The sequence below is a fragment of the Nannospalax galili genome, unplaced genomic scaffold (assembly GCF_000622305.1).
Source record: "Nannospalax galili isolate Female #2095 unplaced genomic scaffold, S.galili_v1.0 scaffold786, whole genome shotgun sequence".
Classification (NCBI taxonomy): domain Eukaryota; kingdom Metazoa; phylum Chordata; class Mammalia; order Rodentia; family Spalacidae; genus Nannospalax; species Nannospalax galili.
In genome coordinates, this window is record NW_008355774.1 from 516,127 (window position 1) to 533,127 (window position 17,001).

General features: G+C 50.0%; 2 protein-coding genes across 2 annotated transcripts; both read right to left on the reverse strand.

The window, feature by feature from the left end:
• Window positions 1-5,184: 5,184 nt before the first annotated feature.
• On the reverse strand, window positions 5,185-9,828 carry Gnat1 (G protein subunit alpha transducin 1). The gene is made up of 9 exons (XM_008853147.2): window positions 9,723-9,828; window positions 8,377-8,419; window positions 8,143-8,284; window positions 7,886-8,043; window positions 7,637-7,765; window positions 7,316-7,445; window positions 6,986-7,139; window positions 6,688-6,879; window positions 5,185-6,335 (listed from the first exon to the last, which is right to left on the reverse strand). The coding sequence occupies exons 1-8, from the start codon at window positions 9,826-9,828 to the stop codon at window positions 6,689-6,691; spliced, it is 1,053 nt and encodes a 350-aa protein (XP_008851369.1). The 3' UTR covers window positions 5,185-6,335; window position 6,688.
• Window positions 9,829-12,289: 2,461 nt separating this feature from the next.
• On the reverse strand, window positions 12,290-16,465 carry Sema3f (semaphorin 3F). The gene is made up of 7 exons (XM_029556193.1): window positions 16,140-16,465; window positions 15,469-15,557; window positions 15,294-15,335; window positions 14,952-15,109; window positions 14,695-14,762; window positions 14,275-14,408; window positions 12,290-13,625 (listed from the first exon to the last, which is right to left on the reverse strand). Exons 1-7 carry the CDS (start codon window positions 16,333-16,335, stop codon window positions 13,215-13,217), a joined length of 1,098 nt encoding a protein of 365 aa, XP_029412053.1. The 5' UTR covers window positions 16,336-16,465; the 3' UTR covers window positions 12,290-13,214.
• Window positions 16,466-17,001: the final 536 nt, after the last annotated feature.

Consider the following 17,001-nt stretch of genomic DNA (forward strand, 5'->3'; position numbering starts at 1 on the left):
TACATTCAGGCAAAATGCTCATACACATAAAAATAAATCAATACAGATTAAAAATTATAATAAATTTTGTTTTAGGTAGAAATACAACATTTAAGATTCAGGACTGGAGAGATGGCTCAGCAATTAAGAACACTAGCTGCTCTTGCAGAAGACCTGATTTCAGTTCCTAGCACCCACGTGGTGGCTAAACATGGTCCAAAACTCCAGTTCCAGGGGATCTGACACCCTCTTCTGACCTCCATGGGCGTTACACCACATGGTGCACTTGCAAACATGCAGGCAATACACATACACATAAATATAAAAATTAAAATAAGCCGGGCGTGGTGGCGCACGCCTGTAGTCCCAGTACTTGGGAGGCAGAGGCAGGCAGATCTCTGTGAGTTCAAGGCCAGCCTGGTCTACATAGTGAGTTCCAGGACAGCTGGGCTAAAGGGAGACCCTGCTTCAAAAAGACCAAAAATAAAAAAAAAAAAAGTGATTTAAAAAAAATGTGGGTGTGATGGTTACAGCCTGTAATTCCAGCACTCAGGAGGCAGAGGCAGGTGAATCTCTATGAGTTAAAGGCCAGCCTGGTCTATCAAATAATGTATCTCAGTGATAGAGCACTTGCCTAGCATGTATGTGTAAGGTCCTGGATTAAATCCCCAGAAATGCATAAAACAAAACAAAAAAACCCACATACTTTAGCAGGGCATGGCAGTGCATGCTGGAATTTTCAGCACTTGGAAGGTGGAGACAGGAGGATCAGTACTTCAAGATTGTCCTCAGCTACTTAGGTAACTTGAGGCCATACTGAGCTATGAGAAACATCTGAAAAAAAAAATGAACAAAACAAAACCAAAAAGCAAAGTAATAATACTTGGGCTATGAATATATCAGTGTGGACACATGCCTGGCATGGTGGGGGTCATGGATTCAGTCCCTAGCACTGAAAAAAATGTGATATATCTACTTTCAGTTTCTTTTTTATTTTTATTTTATGTGTATTCCTGTATTGCCTGCATGTAGGTAAGTGCACCCTACTGTAGGTTGTGCAATGCCAGAAGAGGCTGTTGGATCCCCTGTGACTGGAGTGCGGCACAATTGTTAGCTGCCATGTCAGTGCTGGGATTCCAACCTAGGTCCCAAGTGCTGCCTCCCAAGTGCTGAGATTAAAGGCGTGCACCACCACGCCCAGCCCTATTTAATATTTTTATTTTGTGTGTATGAGTATATTGCCTGCATGTATGTGAGTGCACCCGTGTGGTGCGATGCCACGGAGATCAGAAGAGGGCGTCGGATTCCCCTGGAACTGGAGTTAAGGGCGGTTTGTAGCCGCCAGGTGGGTGCTAGGAATTGAACCCGGGTCCTCTCCAAGAGCAGTCAGTGCTCTTAACCACTGAGCCATCTCTCCAGCCCCATCAGTTTCTTTTTTAAAAAATCGCCTGTAGTCCCAGCTCTTGGGAGGCAGAGGCAGGCAGATCTCTGTGAGTTCAAGGCCTGCCTGGGGCTACAGGGAGACCGTCTCAAAAAGACAAAAAAAAAATTTTTTTAATATTTTACCAGGCTGGCCTTGAACTCTCACAGAGATCCGCCTGTCTCTGACTCCTGAGTGCTGGGATTAAAGGAATGCACCACCACGCCCGGCCAACAGCACCCCTTTTGAGGTTCTACTTTCCATGTGCCAGTTTCTTCTAAGTACTTCTGGAAAATCAGCTCACCTGAGTGCAGGTGACCCAGTTGGAAAGCTTGCTAGGATTCTCTAGTAACTGCTAATACCTGCTGCTCTTTTTTATTTTTATTACTTTTTTAAAAATTTTACTTTTATGTGTATGTGTGTATTGCCTTCGTGTAGGTAAGTGCACCCATGCCGTGCAATGCCCACAGAGGTCAGAAGAGGCTGTTGGATCCCCTGAGACTGGAGTTACAGACTCCAGTTGTTAGGTACCATGTGGGTGCTGGGATTCTAACCCGGGCCTTCTGCAAGAACAACCAGTGTTCTTAACCGCTGAGCCATCTCTCCAGCCCCAAGAGTATTAAATGCTCTTAAATGTTGTGCCATCTTTCCAGCACTGCCCCCCCACTACCTTTTTTGTTTTGTTTTGTTTGGTTTGGTTTGGTCTATTTGAGACAGGTTCTCCCTGTAGCCCCAGCTGTCCTGGAACTCACTATGTAGACCAGGCTGGCCTTGAACTCCCAGAGATCTGCCTGCCTCTGCCTCTCAAAGGCTGGGATTAAAGGCATGTACCACCACGCCCGGCACTACCTTTTTTTTTTAAAAAAAAAGATAAAGTCTCACTCTTGTCCAGGTTGCTCTGGAACTCATCATGTACCAGACTGGCCTCAAACTTGGGGTGACCTCCCTGACTGTGCCTCTGGGGTTACAAGCATGAGCCACTGCTCCTGGCTTCAACTTAAAAAAAAAAAAATTTTTTTTTAACCAATTTTAATGCTCTGGGACAAAAACTAAGTTTTAAAAATACATAAAAAAAGAGCTGAGGGCCGGGCGTGGTGCCTTCTTCTTCTGGCCTCTCTGGGCATTACACCTATGGGTGCACTTACATTCATACAGGGAAAACACTTATACACATAAAATATAAATAAATAAGCCGGGCATGGTAGTCCATGCCTTTAATCCCAGCACTCAGGAGGTAGAGGCAGGCGGATCTCTGTGAGTTCAAGACCAGCCTGGTCTACATATCAAGTTCAGGGTCAACTGGAACTACAGGGAGATCCTGTCTCAAAAAGACCAATAATAATAATAATAATAATAAATGTAAATAAATAAAATTTAAAGAAAGAAGGAAATTCTGACATACGCTACAACATAGATAAACCTTAACATTATGCTAAGTGAAATAAGCCCAGTCACAAATAGACAAATACTATATGATTCTACTTGCATAAGGTATGTGGCCAAAATCAGTGACAAGACTAGAATGTGGTTGCCAGGGGCTGGAAGGAGGGAAGAATGGGAAGTTACTATTTAATAGACAGAGAGAGATGAGACTGGAGAGACGGTTCAGTGGTTAAGAGCACTTGCTGCTCTGCCGGAGGACACAGGTTCAGTTCCCAGCACCCATGTCAGGTGGCTTAAAACTGCCTGTAACTCCAGCTCTAGGGTATCCTGCACCCTCTTCTGACCTCCATGGTACCTACACATATGGAACACACACACACACAGATACACACAAAGACACACACACACAAATAAATAAATAAATAAATAAATTAATTAATTAATTAATTAAATAGTTAAGATGAGGTTGGTAAGATGGCCCATCTGGTAAAAGCACTTGCTGTACAAGCTTGACAGCCTGAGTTGGCTCCTTGGAACCCAGGGAAAAAAGCTGAATGCAGTAGATCTCATCTGTAATCCCAGCACTCCTATGGCAAGGTGGGAGGCAGAGACAGGAGAATCACCTAATAGCTGTAGCCAACATAGCAAAAGCAAGAGAGACTGCCTCAGACACAAGATAGAAGGAGAAAAGAGACTCCCAAATTTGTCCTCTGACCTTCACATATGGGTCATGGCATACACATGCCCACATTCATATTCTGTTTCTCTCTGACATACACTAACAATAAGTTAAAAACTATAAATGGTTGTCAAGCGTAGTGGCACATGCCTTTAATCCCAGCACTTGGGAGGCAGAGGCAGGTAGATCTCTGTAAGTTCGAGGCCAGTCTGGTCTACATAGTGAATTCCAGGACAGCTGGGGCTACAGGGAAACCTGTCTCAAAAAAGACAAAACAAAACAAAACAAAACAAAACTATAAATGATTAAGATAGCAAACTCTATGTTACATGTATTTTACCACCCAAAATGGGGGGAAAAAGAAAACATATATAGGAACAGATATTTTTCTTTATGCTTTAGGTCCAAATATATCTTGGCATGAGTCTCTTGAATCCTCTGTTAAACTGAATTTTAATATTTTGTTCGTTGTGAATTTTTGCATTTTAATTTTAAAATTTAATTTAATTAATTAACTTATTTACTTTGCAACAGGCCTCCCAGTACCTCAGATGGCCTGGAACTCACTGTGTAGACCAGGCTTGGCTCGATCTCACAGAAAGCCACCTACCTCTGCCTTCAGAGTGCTGGGATTAAAGGTGTGTGCTACCACACTTGGCTATTCTGATTTTTTTAAAGTTTTGTTTATTGTTATTATTATTGTGTATATATGATGTGTATGTGGTCATATGAGTGCCACAGTGTGAATGTAGAGGTCAAAAAACAGCTTTGTAGAGTCAGCTTTCTCCTTCCATCTTTTTTTTTTTTGTCTTTTTGAAGCAGGGTCTCCCTGTAGCCCCAGCTGTCCTAGAACTCACTATGTAGACCAGGCTGGCCTTGAACTCAACAGAGATCCGCCTGTCTCTGCCTCCCAAGTGCTGGGACTACGGTTGTGTGCCACCACACCTGGCTTCTCCTTCCATCTTTATGTGGGTTCTGGGGATCGAACTCAGGTTGCCAGTTTTACGTGGCAAGTGGTTTATCTGCTGAACCATCTCACTGTCCCTAATCTGACTTCTTAAAAATGTTCCATTAATACGTTGCTTATCTTGATTACTGAATATTTTGGTTCCCGCTTTTGCACTGGAGATGAGTGCCTCACTTGCCTCCCCCTAATCTTAGCTAGAATCATGTCCCAGGTTCAAGAGTGTCAGTAACTCTTCATCACCTTCTGGAAAAAGCACAGGACCTCAGCATTTGCACCTGCCCACTGTCTCCCCACCCCATCCTTATCCCTACTCCTGCTCTACTCCTGTGCCCACAAGTCCATGTGCTCAGACCTCATGCACTCTACTGTTCCTGTCAGATGAGCTTCCACTTCAAAACTCCCTGCTGCTGGGTGTGGAGGCAAACCTATAACCCCAGCACTCAGATGTTGAGGCAGGAGGATAGTGCATTCAAAACCAGCCTAGCCTACATAGTGAGACACTGTCTCATTAAACAAACAGAAAACTCCCTGTTGGTCTGAGACTGTCCCAGTGGACATTTTCCATAGCCTCCAGCCTCTGCCAAGAGGCATGAATTGGACCCATATCGCCAAGATACACCCCCACCACACCATGTTAGACCACTTTCCCTTAGAAGGGTCATCTTCCTACTTCATGTCCGGTACTGGGCACTTAATAAATGTCCCAGGACTCATGGTAATTAAGCTTCTCCCTCCAACCCAAGAAAGGACAAGAGACCTGGTGCAAAGGTTTATTGCTGAGTCTGTGTGTCCAGCTAAGGGAAGTACAGATTATGTCCTAACTTTGCGGGACAGAAGTTCCTTGTCCCCAACTGTAGCACCGGTTCTGGTCCTTAGGCATAAGCAAAGTCTTGGTGCTTGATGCAGAAAGTAGAAGGAGGAGGGGGCAATGAGCCTTTGTCCCTAAAAGTTCAGGCATGTTTTTTCATTCTCCCTTCCAAGGAATGGGTCCTGAATGGACAGGGTAAAAGAAGCTGTTTCAAGGGCAACAGGGCCACGTGGGATTGCCTGTAACCTCACCTAGGATAGACTTTGGGCACAGTCTGGGCCTCCACCTTATCCTGAATCTTCTGCTTGAATCCTCTGCCCATAGCTGATCGATAGGAGCTGGACTCTGGCCCTAGCCACCCCTCAGGACAGCTTGACTATTGGCCATAGCTGATGTCAACAGTACACTCCTTCAACACACCATCCTCTTGGCCATCCAGCCCTGAGTACTGTGTGGGGGTAGATGAAGTGGAGTGCAAATCTAGGGTCCAAGGACACGGAGGTGGGGAGATCCAGAGGGAGAAGGGATGCAGGGTATCCTGAGCCTGGTATTTGGGGAAGGGTTCAGCTTACACCTCTCTCTGGCACCCAGGTGGCTTCCAGATCCACCTCCAGTCACTAATTATCTATGTGAGGCTGCATAGACCAGAACTGGTTTGGACTTTGGATCCCTCAGGCTGTTAGAGGGGACAATCACTGACCACTGACTGGGTAGACAAGTGTTGGGCTTGGGAGAAAGCTACCTCAAGCCCTTTATGAAACCTGGGGAGGGAGGACTTCTGAACCCAGACCCATCAGTTGAGTTGGTGCTCCGGGTGGCAGAAGAGTGTCAGGAGACAGGTCAGTCGGGCACTGCTGAGTCATAGTGAGCTCCAACTGCCCCAAGTCCTGCCATGGCCTAGCTGAGGCTGGCTACTGTGGGTCCAAGAGGCCAGTGCAGCCAGGTGATGAAGGGCAGAACACAGGGAAGGGCCTGCACCTCAAATCTTAGGGTTTTGGGTCTGTGGCTAGAGGATCAGCAGGTTGAGGCCCAGGAGTTATAGGGGGGACTACAAGGGCTACAAGGTCTCAGGGCAAGAGACACACGTGAATTCAGGCACCTGTGAAGAGAAAAGGGAATGGAATCTTGGCATTCTTGAGAAGCAAAATAAATAGGTTTAGACGTCTAGGGGGAGGGAGGCAGCCCAGGAACCTGTGACACATGGAGGTTGGGGCAGGATCAAAAGATGTTGAATGGGTGGGACTTAGGAGTCGAGGGGAGGGGCCTGTGAAGTGGGTGGAATCTGTGGAACCTAGGTGGAGTCTAGAATCCGCGGGGTCTGGGTTGAGGGGTGAGCACCGAGGAAGGATGGGGGAGTCTGAAGTAGGGAGCGAGGTGAGGAACCAGGGGAAGGGTTGGGGTATTGGGAGTAAGAGAAGGGACTGCAGAGCTGGAACCAGCTAGAACCCTACCTCAGAAAAGACCACAGTCTTTGAGGTTCTCCTTGATGATTATGTCGGTGACAGCGTCAAAGACAAACTTGACGTTCTGTGTGTCTGTGGCGCATGTCATGTGTGAATAGATCTCCTTCACGTCGCGTCGCATGTTAAGCTCGAGGAACTGCACTTTGATGTAGTTGCCGGCGTCCTCGTACGTGTTCGGCCCTGCGGCAGTTGGCAGCGCTCACTCCCCTCCCCGAGACCCGGAAGGAGCGCGGCTGCAGTCACGGGGGCTAGGGTGCCGCCTGGCGGCCGGGACTAGAATTCTCACCGTCGTAGTCCGGGAAGCAGATGGTGAGGTGTGCCTTTTTTATCTTCTCGGAGAAAACGTCCTTCTTGTTGAGAAACAGCACGATGGACGTGGTGGCGAAGTACCGCTGATTGCAGATGCTGTTGAACAGGTGCAGGCTCTCGTGCATTCGGTTCTGGGGAGGGCCCCGGCTGTTAGGCACCAGGCAAAACAGGCAGCTGCGCCCTCGCGGGCCATGGCCAACAGGCCAGGTCTTCGGTCCTGGGCTCTGGACTCGACCCCTCCCATTCTCAGCCGCTCCCTCGAGCTCCACCTCCCTTCTCAAACACTCGGGCCCAGCTTGGCACTCACCACTTCCTCATCCTCCACCAGCACCATGTCGTAAGCACTCAGCGCAGCGATGAAAATGATGCAGGTAACACCCTCGAAGCAGTGGATCCACTTTTTGCGCTCTGAGCGCTGCCCGCCGACATCGAACATTCTACGTGGCAGAGCCAGGGTCAAGATTAAACCCCCACATCAGATCACCTGGTTGCGCCCACTGGCATCCCCTTCTTATGCTGGCTGGGGAGCTCTCAGATGGACTGGCTGTTCTCCTGGCAGGGGTGGTACCGGGTGTCCGGGCAGTGAACTTCCTCGCAGGCCTGCTGGGCAAGAGTGCGGTGGTTTTACCTGAAGTTGAGGTCCTTGAAGGAGAACTGCCTCTCGATGATGCCAGTGGTTTTGACACGGGAACGCAACACGTCCTGCTCAGTGGGCACATATCCTGGGGTCACCAGACGCTCCAGGTCTGAAAGATAGCTGAGGAGGACTTCAGGGTATGAGTAGGTGGGTGGTATGTGTGTGTGATCACCCCAGGAAGGTCCTGTCTACTCGAGCAGTCTCCCCCCTTTCCCTGCTGCAACCAGCTTGTGTACTCACTAGCCAGCAGAATCGTTGAGCTGGTACTCGGAGGCTCGATCAAAGCAGGCCTGAATACCTGAGTCCTTCCACAGTCGCTGGATGATGTCTGACATCTCCTTGGGCATTGTGCCCTCCTCGATAGTTTCTGCCACGTGCATCAGTTTCCGGGCATCATCCTGGGGACGGGTTAGAATGGTTGATAGTGATTATGGACCTGAGCCCAGCCAGGCACCTTGAGTCCCTAGGGACCATTATCAGCCTGCTTCTGATCTTACCTGGCAGGCTGAATCTCCGTACTGAATATTGAGAGTGGTCATGGCCCGAACAATGGCCAGGATGGACTGCAGAGTGTTGCCATAGATGATGGCAATGAACTCCAGGCATTCTTCCAGCGAATAACCATCCTGATGGATAATCCTATAGCCAAGACCAGCAGAGTCAGAGCCTCCTGGGTCGGTAGGGAAAGATACCCACCTCTAGGGGCCTCAGGATGGGTAGGGAACACTCACTTCATCTGCTTGACAATGGTGCTTTTCCCGGACTCACCAGCACCTGAAAGGGAAACTGTGCCTCAGAGCTGCTTTGACCAGCAGGGACCACTTCTCCTGGATCTGAAGCCCATAGTCAGTCCCAGAGCACCAACCAAACCTCTAATCAAATCTGCCCTCATCTTCATCTAAAGTAAAATCTCAAAGTCCCATGGAGAAAAATGTTTGTAAATGACAAAAGGAACCCTCATCAGGAGTATGAGTGACTTCTACTGTTCCTAGAGGGAGTGGGGAGTGGTATATAGAGCCTTTAGTATGCTGTGAGACCAAAATAAAGAAATCCTCCAGCCCTTCCTTCTGGGGATCTCTGATACTGCATGCACAGGATTATTGAGTGGGATCAACCTCTGCTTTTCACCTAAAGGCTAGAAGTCTCTGAGAGGCTCAGAGGAATTAACACCTTTAGGTGGGGGGAGAGGATAGGCTGACATCCTTTCTGAGCCTGCCCTCCTGAAGGGTATTGGATACAGTTAATGGGATTTCCGGCTTAGCCTCTCTTGCCTTCCTCTTGAGGACCCTAGCTTAGTACCTCTGTCTACCCTCCTAAAGCAACAACTTTCCCTTGGGGGTTGAGCAGCAGTGGTGCTCCCATCTCTCCTCACTATGAGATCATGGACTTGACTTTCTGTATTCCCAGCAGGCCTTCACAGGTCTGCCAATAATAAAGTTCTGGCACCTGAGTGCCTTTGTCTATGGACATGGGTGGTCCTAGAGGCTCCCTGTTCCCAGAAGGACTAGGACATAAATCCCAAGAGAACAAGCCCATGAGCCCAAGAAGGTCTGAGCCTTGCTAAGCAGGCCTGGAATGCCAAAGGCTAGAGCTTGAGGGAATCCAACCTGGGTGAAAGTATGCCTGAACACACATTTGTACAAAGGTATGGTTGGCATACACTTCTACAGAGAGGAGTGTTCTTAGAAATTGTTTCTGAGCTGGGCATGGTAGCGCACACCTTTAATCCCAGAACTTGGGAGGCAGAGGCAGGCGGATCTCTGAGATCAAGGCCAGCCTGGTCTACATAGTGAGTTCCAGGCCAGCTGGGGCTACAGGGGGACCCTGTCTCAAAAAGACCAAAAAATAAATAAATAAATAAATAAATAATAATAGTCTCTGAGATACCTAGCCATGGGAGGCTGGGACATAACCCTGTCAGGCCTTACCTGGTAAGAATACCTGCTCTGTGTCCTGCTCCATAACGTAACCATTCTTTCTCCCCCATGGAATCCCTGCTTCACCAAAGGGCTGTCTGCCTGGCCCCAGGCTGCTGACCTGCAGCATTCCTGCCACCCACACTGGCCCACACCCCTACCCAGCAGCAGCAGTTTCACAGTTCGAGCATCCTTCTCAGCATCCTCTTTCAGCTTCTTTTCCAGCTCCCTGGAGTGTTTTTCCTCAGTGCTGGCCCTGGCCCCCATGGTCCCTGAAGCAGGCAAAGGTACAAGGTGGGCAGCTGGCTTTTTTGGATGTAGGAGATTCCAAGAGCCTGGCTCAGGCCAGCCTCTGGCCTCCCCAAGCACCCTTCTGGCTCTAAGACTGGCAATCGACTGGCTCTCCACAGATCTGTGCAGGCCCTGGTGGGGCTGCTTAGTGGGATTTGGGAGATAGGGGTGCCCAAGGGCCAATCAGAGACAAGGACAAGTGAAGAAGCTAGCTCAGTCCCCTAACCTTTTAATCAGGCTGGCATGGCCCTAATCCCTTGACTGCTGACTCTGCACCCCTAATTTTCCAAAAGGGACCCTGGACAGTCTTCCTTCCCTACAGGAGACTTTTTTGGCAGAGTTGAAGGAACAGACCCTTCAGTCTTAGAGCTGGGGAGCTGGGGACAGGGACAGCAGGAAGGTGCAGAGGGAGAATCTGGCAGAGTATCTACTGCCCACCCAGCTGGGTTCACTGTTACTCCTTATGTTGCCATTAGCTCACACTGATCCTGAGGGATGGCTGGTCAGGTCATACCACAGCCCAGTTTTAATTATAAGGAGGGGAGGCTCACAGGGTTGCGTGACTGGCAGTGGTTCAGAAGAGCTGGGTGACTCTTGATGGGAGGAGTCTATGCTTGCTGAGAAGTCATGAGGGAATAGATGACTACACTTGCCCCATATCCAAGGCTGAATGTAACTCTGAGCAGGAACTCTACATGATTCTAATGGACACTGGTGGGTGAGTGTTCCTACTATACATGCCTAAATGTGTCTTTTTTCTTTTTGCTTGTTTTGGGTTTTTGAGACAGGGTCTCCCTGTGGCCCCCAGCTGGCATGGAACTCATGATGTAGATCAGGTGGCCTCGAGCTCATAGTTCTGCCTACTTCTGCTGGGAGTAAAGGAGTGACACCACACCTGACTTCCGAATGTGTATTTTTGTTCCTTACTAGGACCAAGCAAGGTAATGACTAGACATATTTGAGCTTATATATCCACATGTATGTGTGTGTCCTCGCACTGGGGATCAATCTAGGAAGTTGTGCATACTAAACATGTGCCTTACTGCTGAGCTATATCCCAGCATCCTGTGCATGTCTCTTTATAGGCACATGTATTTGTATGCTTATTTTGCAGTGCTTTATGGGGGTTCACAGGTGTGTATGTGTGCCTGAATGTTCAAATGCATGTGACTGCAACACACACTAGAGTGCAGTTGCCCAGGTGCATTTGAGTATACTTATGTCCTTCCATGTGCTTGCATGTGTGCATAATGCTTGCCTGTGCCTGCCTATGCACATACATTTGCCTATGAGTACAAGCATATTTTGGTGCAACAAAATCTCTAATCTACAGAGGTGGCTGGACTCTTTGAGTGAATCTTTGGCAGGCCTATCATCAGATGTGGATGCTGAACTCTAGTGCAGGTTTGTTGTTCCCCAGAGTGTGGAGCATGGAGGCTCATCTGCCCTGCTTCTATTCTGTCCACTACAGGTGATATGGAACTTTCCTGGGATATCTCTAAAACCTGTCTGTCTCTGTTCAGGATTCTGGAGCCCTGCTCAGGTGCAGCGCTGAGCTCCTAGGTTCAAGAGACTTCTTGCCACCATCCAATGGGCTTTCATGGCTCTCTTCTAGTTCAGAGCCTCCTTTCCCGAAACCAAACTGCTCTGCTGCAGTCCACAAGGGGGTGCTAGGATCCCAGGCACTGAGTGTGGAGCTGTTTCTAAGCAGGATGTGTAGGAAGTAGATACCATAAGCTAGCATCTTTGGCAGTCACTCTAGGTGAGGGGAATCTGTCCAGGAGCAGGACTTCATCTGTGCCACTTTCAGTCTTTGGGCTCAATCCACCTTTACCCACACTGTAAGTGGGGCCCAGTGGTCTCTGTAACTAAGGTAGCACAGGGGCCCTGGCTTGTTAAACCAAACCTTTCTACATACTGTGGTTTTTTTTGGTCTTTTTGAGACAGGGTCTCCCTGTAGCCCCAGCTGGCCTGGAACTATATAGTCCAGGTTGGCCTTGAACTCAGAGATCTGCCTGCCTCTGCCTCCCGAGTGCTGGAATTAAAGGTGTGTACTACCACACCCGGCTATTTTCATATTTTAAAAATTTTTTATTATTTTTATTTTATGCATATGTGTATATTGCCTGCATGTAGGTATGTGCACTCGTGTCGTGCAATGCCCGCAGAGGACAGAAGATCCCCTGGAACTGGAGTTACAGATAGCTGTTAGCTGCCATGTGGGTCCTGGGATTCAAACCTGGGTCTTCTGCAAGAACAGTCAGTGTTCTTAACTGCTGAGCCATCTCTCCAGCCCTACATACTGGTTTTTTTAAGTGTGGCCAATCCACTGCCTTCCAACTCCCCACCTGGCTCCACTTTCCCACCAGGTGTGGGCCTAGCCCACCCCCACTCCCACCCCCAGCACCAAGGAGAGAAACCAAAGTCTAGTCCCAGAGCCAGTGTTTATTAGCAAGATGGAACCCAAGAGTGGCTGTGGCCTGGGTAGCAGAGGGCTTCCAAGAGCTCCTCCCCCCACATCTACCCAACTGCCCCCAGAGCTATTTACACCCATCACTTGAAGTGGTGAGCAGAAGGGAGCCCTGGGGAGCCCCTTTAGGCCCTAGACCTCTACTATGGCCCATCTATCCTCAGGGATGGGGAGCTCCTCTCAGTCCTGCCTGTATCAGGCCCCACTGCTTCTCTCCCCATCTGAGTCAAGGTGGCACAGGAAAAGCTAAGGAGGTAGAGTGGGTTGGCCCTACCTGAGCAGGCAGGGAAAGAAGGGGAGAAGGTCCTGCCCCACCCAGGCACACTTCTCTTTATCTGTCCCAAATAAATAGAGAATAAATACCTGGGAAGGGCTGGCCCCTGAGCTCCCCTGACCCAGGTAAGGGCCCATATCCCTATAACGGCCCCTTCTTCCCTTCTTTGAGTGCCCTGAGTCCCCAGCCCCAGACTCCACAGCAGTCCTGGTGTCCACATCTATGCCACAACACAGCTGACAACACACATCAGCAAAGGTGTATGGTCCATGCCCTGGCAAGTAGGGCTTGCTCCCTCCCTGTGTTCTGTAGATCTCGGCGGCTTGTTGAGCAAGAGTTCCAGCGGAGTCTGGGGACTGTGTGGTCCTGGCCCAGCCCTGTCAATTCACTGGGCCTGGCTGCACATGCTCAGTCATCTGCCATTGCTGACCAGCATGGGTCTAAGTTCTGGATGATGCTGCCACTGAGGCAGGCTATATACAACCCACCAATAAATACTGTCTTTGCAGGGGTAGGGTATGTATAGAATATAGATATTTTATATATATATATATATATCTTTTATATTAAAAGGAACGAGGGCTAGGCTGGCCCTACACAGGCCTCCAGCAGCTGGCCTCATGTGTCTGGAGGATGGTGCCGACGGTTTCGGGGCTTTTTCTGGTCCTGGGGCTCAGGAGGCCTGAATGCTCCTGGAGCCTCCCTGGGGTTGGGGGGCACATGACGCCAGTAACCCTGGCAGTACTGGTGGATGAGGCCCACTTCCGGCTGGGCTAGCAGCTGGGCCAGCTCTTGGTAAGGAGGCGTGGGGAGGCCTGCACCAAGGGGTGGGGGGGCGCTCACAGCCAATGGGGGGAAGAGGGCAGCATGAACGGCGTCCTGGCCCAGTACATGCAGCTGCACCCGCGTGATGATGTGCTTGAAGTTGTTCTCAGTGGCTGTGCAGGAGTAGAGGCCGCGATCACCAAGCTGCAGGGCACGAAGCAACAGCCCCTGCTCTGTTCGCAGGAAGCGGTCCTCTGCACGAATCTGCAGGGGCAGGGGTGGGGGCTCAGGGGCTGGGTCACCACTCTGCTGCCCTAGCCAGCTTCCAGATGAGACCATTTTGTGATCATTCCAGGTAAAGACACCCACATGATATTTCCATTTCCATATACCAAGAAAAACCCATGTGATGTTTGCACATGAGAGGGTTCTGAGTAATGTATCCACACATTTTCCACTTCAGGAGGAATGACCCTAGGAGGGTTCTGAACAATGAATGAGAAAATTTTGGAGCACACAAAGAATCTTCATTTAATGAGAATACCCAATTGCGGCACCCACAAAGCATTTCCATGTAAAGAGGGACACCTGTAAGACTTTTCCAGAAAATATCCACAGAATTTCCATATACTGGAGTTCACCCACATGATGTTTCATACAAAGAGGTATACCCCAACAAAGTACAAATATGGAATTTTTATAAAAAGAGGCCAAACTATAAATGGTTTCCATATACTGAAGCCTACCCCACAGTTTCACTCAAGTGGCTGCCATGTAGAGAAGGGAATTTGGAAAGGGTTTCACAGAATGCAGGCTGCCCTAGGTTGGCTCCCATACTACACTTCTCCCAGTGGAATTTCCACTGTACAGATTCCCATGTTTACAGTGCAGCATTTGGAACTCAGGAACTTACCTCACGGCGCCGGTCACTAGGATCTCGTTGGAACAGCCACTTAACAGTGGCTTGGGGTGAGCGAGGCTGGCACTCAAGGAAGGCCGCACTGCCAGCCACACCATATTGTACAGACTCTATGGCATTCTTGTTGGCTGTGGATCAAGAGAACCCTAAGTGGAAACAGTATTGCCCCTGGGAAGTTTGCTGACTGGGGAGGAGCAGGCATCGAGGGACACCCATTCCAAAGAAAGAACATCATTCAGTATCAGTCCCTTTAGGGGGTCACATAGGACACCCCAATCCTAGCCACAGGCAATCCTACCACCCAAGGAACCATCTGCAAATCCTTACAGTGGGGGTCTGTGGGAGTTCTGTAGGCTGTATAGAACTCCAAAGCATGACGAGCACCCAGCAGGGAGATGCAGCATGCTCACTCACCATTTGAATTGAACCCGCGGCACTGCCTGATGGGGTTCCCATGGCGGACGTCCTGCCGGCGACTCCGCCTGGATGAGGATAGCTCCTGAAGGGGTGCTCTTGGGAGGCTTGCTCCCAGGTTCCCATACCCCAAGACTCTAGGGTCCCGTGCCCCAAGGTAGTGATGTCTCACCTATAGCCACCCCCAACCAGGGTACTATCCACCTCCAAACTCCCAGGGCTATGACTGAAATCCCAAGGGTCTGGAGGGTCCATACCTCTTGGAGGATGCTGTGTATCGGGAACAGGCCTGGCCATCCCAGGCACAGTAGGGGTCCCTGGCGAGACAGCAGTCAGCACAGGCAGCCCCATATGCCTGGCAGCGGTGCAGGCTCAGGTGTGTGACACCCACAGCTGAGGCCACGTACAGTTGTTGCTGGGGGAAGGGACAAGGGTAGGGGGTTATCAGTTATTTTCTCACAGACAGCCCCCATCAGCAGTTAGGCTGGATTCTTTCTCTTTCTTGTTCCACATCTCAGTCTCCCCATCTCTATACTAAAGGAATAACCCCAAGAACAATGCTCCATCCTCACTCCCAGCCCACATTGCCAAAGACTCACCCTCTTAGAAGAGATGGTCATAGTCTTAACAGGTGCTGGTTCCTAGAAGAAGACAGGGGTGAGCTTGGGATCCTGAGGACCCCTCCCTGCCCTGGCTAAAGTTAGGAACTAGGTCAAGGTGTATGTGTGTGTCTGTGTGTGTGTCAAGGAGATGGCTAGGTGGTCTTATACCCACCTTGAAGACCTCCACCTCCTCCAGCATGAGCTCCTCCACCTCTTGGTCATCCTTGGGCAGCACGATGACCTTCTGCACTGTCCCGCGGTCTGGAACGGGCCGGGCAGGACCTCAGTGGGGCTGAGGATGCTGGGGAAGGGGCAAAGCCTCAGCCCCTACCCTACCAAAGCCCCAAACTCCCTAGGGCAGTGGAGCAGGGCTTCCATGCTGAGGTTAAGGGGCTTCCCTTGGATGAGGGGGAAAGAGTTCAGGGAGACTACCCCAAGACATAGTGAGTCATAGCCAGGGTCTTCTCCCCAGATCTTCATTTTGGTTACTGCTGAGTTGAAAACTGATGGACTCATGGTGGTGCACTTAAGTGTATTTGTGTCAGGAGTTAAGATTCTGTATCCTAGGTGCCTACCATGTCTCTATCTCTTTCATGTCATACAAGAGCTCCCAGGTGCATGGGAACCCCACTCTCCTAGGCTCTTGGGGATGAGGACAGGAGTGGAGTTTTCCCATCCCTAGTCTGGGCTACTCCAGCCAAGAGGAGGTTCCCATAGATGAAGTGACAGAGCTGACTTCAAGGAGTTTGCAGCAAGCCCTAGCTGCACAGGTTCTAGCCCCAGGTATAGCTCCTCCCACCCAGTGGGCCCACTATGGGAGGGTCTGAGATCAGCAGTGGGTACCTGTGCCCAGGAAAAGCACCTCATAGCGCCCATCAGCTGCATCCACCTGGTCCACAGCAACAGTGGTGAGGCGGTAGGGCATGCCAGTGCGGACCACCAGGGGTCGCCGCTGCAGCGGGTATACAGCCTGGTACATGAGTGGGTGGCTGCGCATGAAGTTGATCACTTCATCAGGATAGTCCTTGGTGGACTTCATTGATGGTGTAAAGGTTCCACCAGGGCACTGCAGACAGGTGATGAATATCAGTCCCAGGCTGCCTGGGTGGGGCACGTGGACCCCCTCAGCTTAGGAGAAGCCGCTGCTGTTCCCACAACTCTATCTGCTTTTCTCTCCAAACCCTTTCCTGCTTTCTGCCCTACATCAGATCTCTCCACTGTGGTCACAGTCCTATCAAATGGCCATACCTCCCTAGCTTCATGCACCATGACCTTGTGGCAGCAGTCGGCTGAGCTAACCCCTCCCTTCCCATGTCCCCATCCGCCCCCAGCTGTCTCCTTCCTCTCTGGCTGTCCCTCTGGTCTCATTGCTTTTTCCTGTGCAGCTGGCCTCAAGTCCTTGTCATACACTGGGCATACTGTCCTCTTCCCTGATGCTGTTCTCTCTTCCTGGGGCTTGGCCTGTCATCCTTCCAACTCCAACTTCACTCTAAGAGGAAGCCTTCCCAGTCTCCCTCAAAGACAAGCTTCCCCATGTCAATTCCCCACACAGTCACTGCACTAAGATCATGTCTAAGCTGTCATGCTCAGTCTCCTGTGGCAGATGCAAGTCATACCCAGATAAAGGTGAGATGCCTACAGAAACCATGCAGGTTTGACTCTGGCCCACTCCCCATTCTTACTGCCTATTATGAGCCAGCCAAGC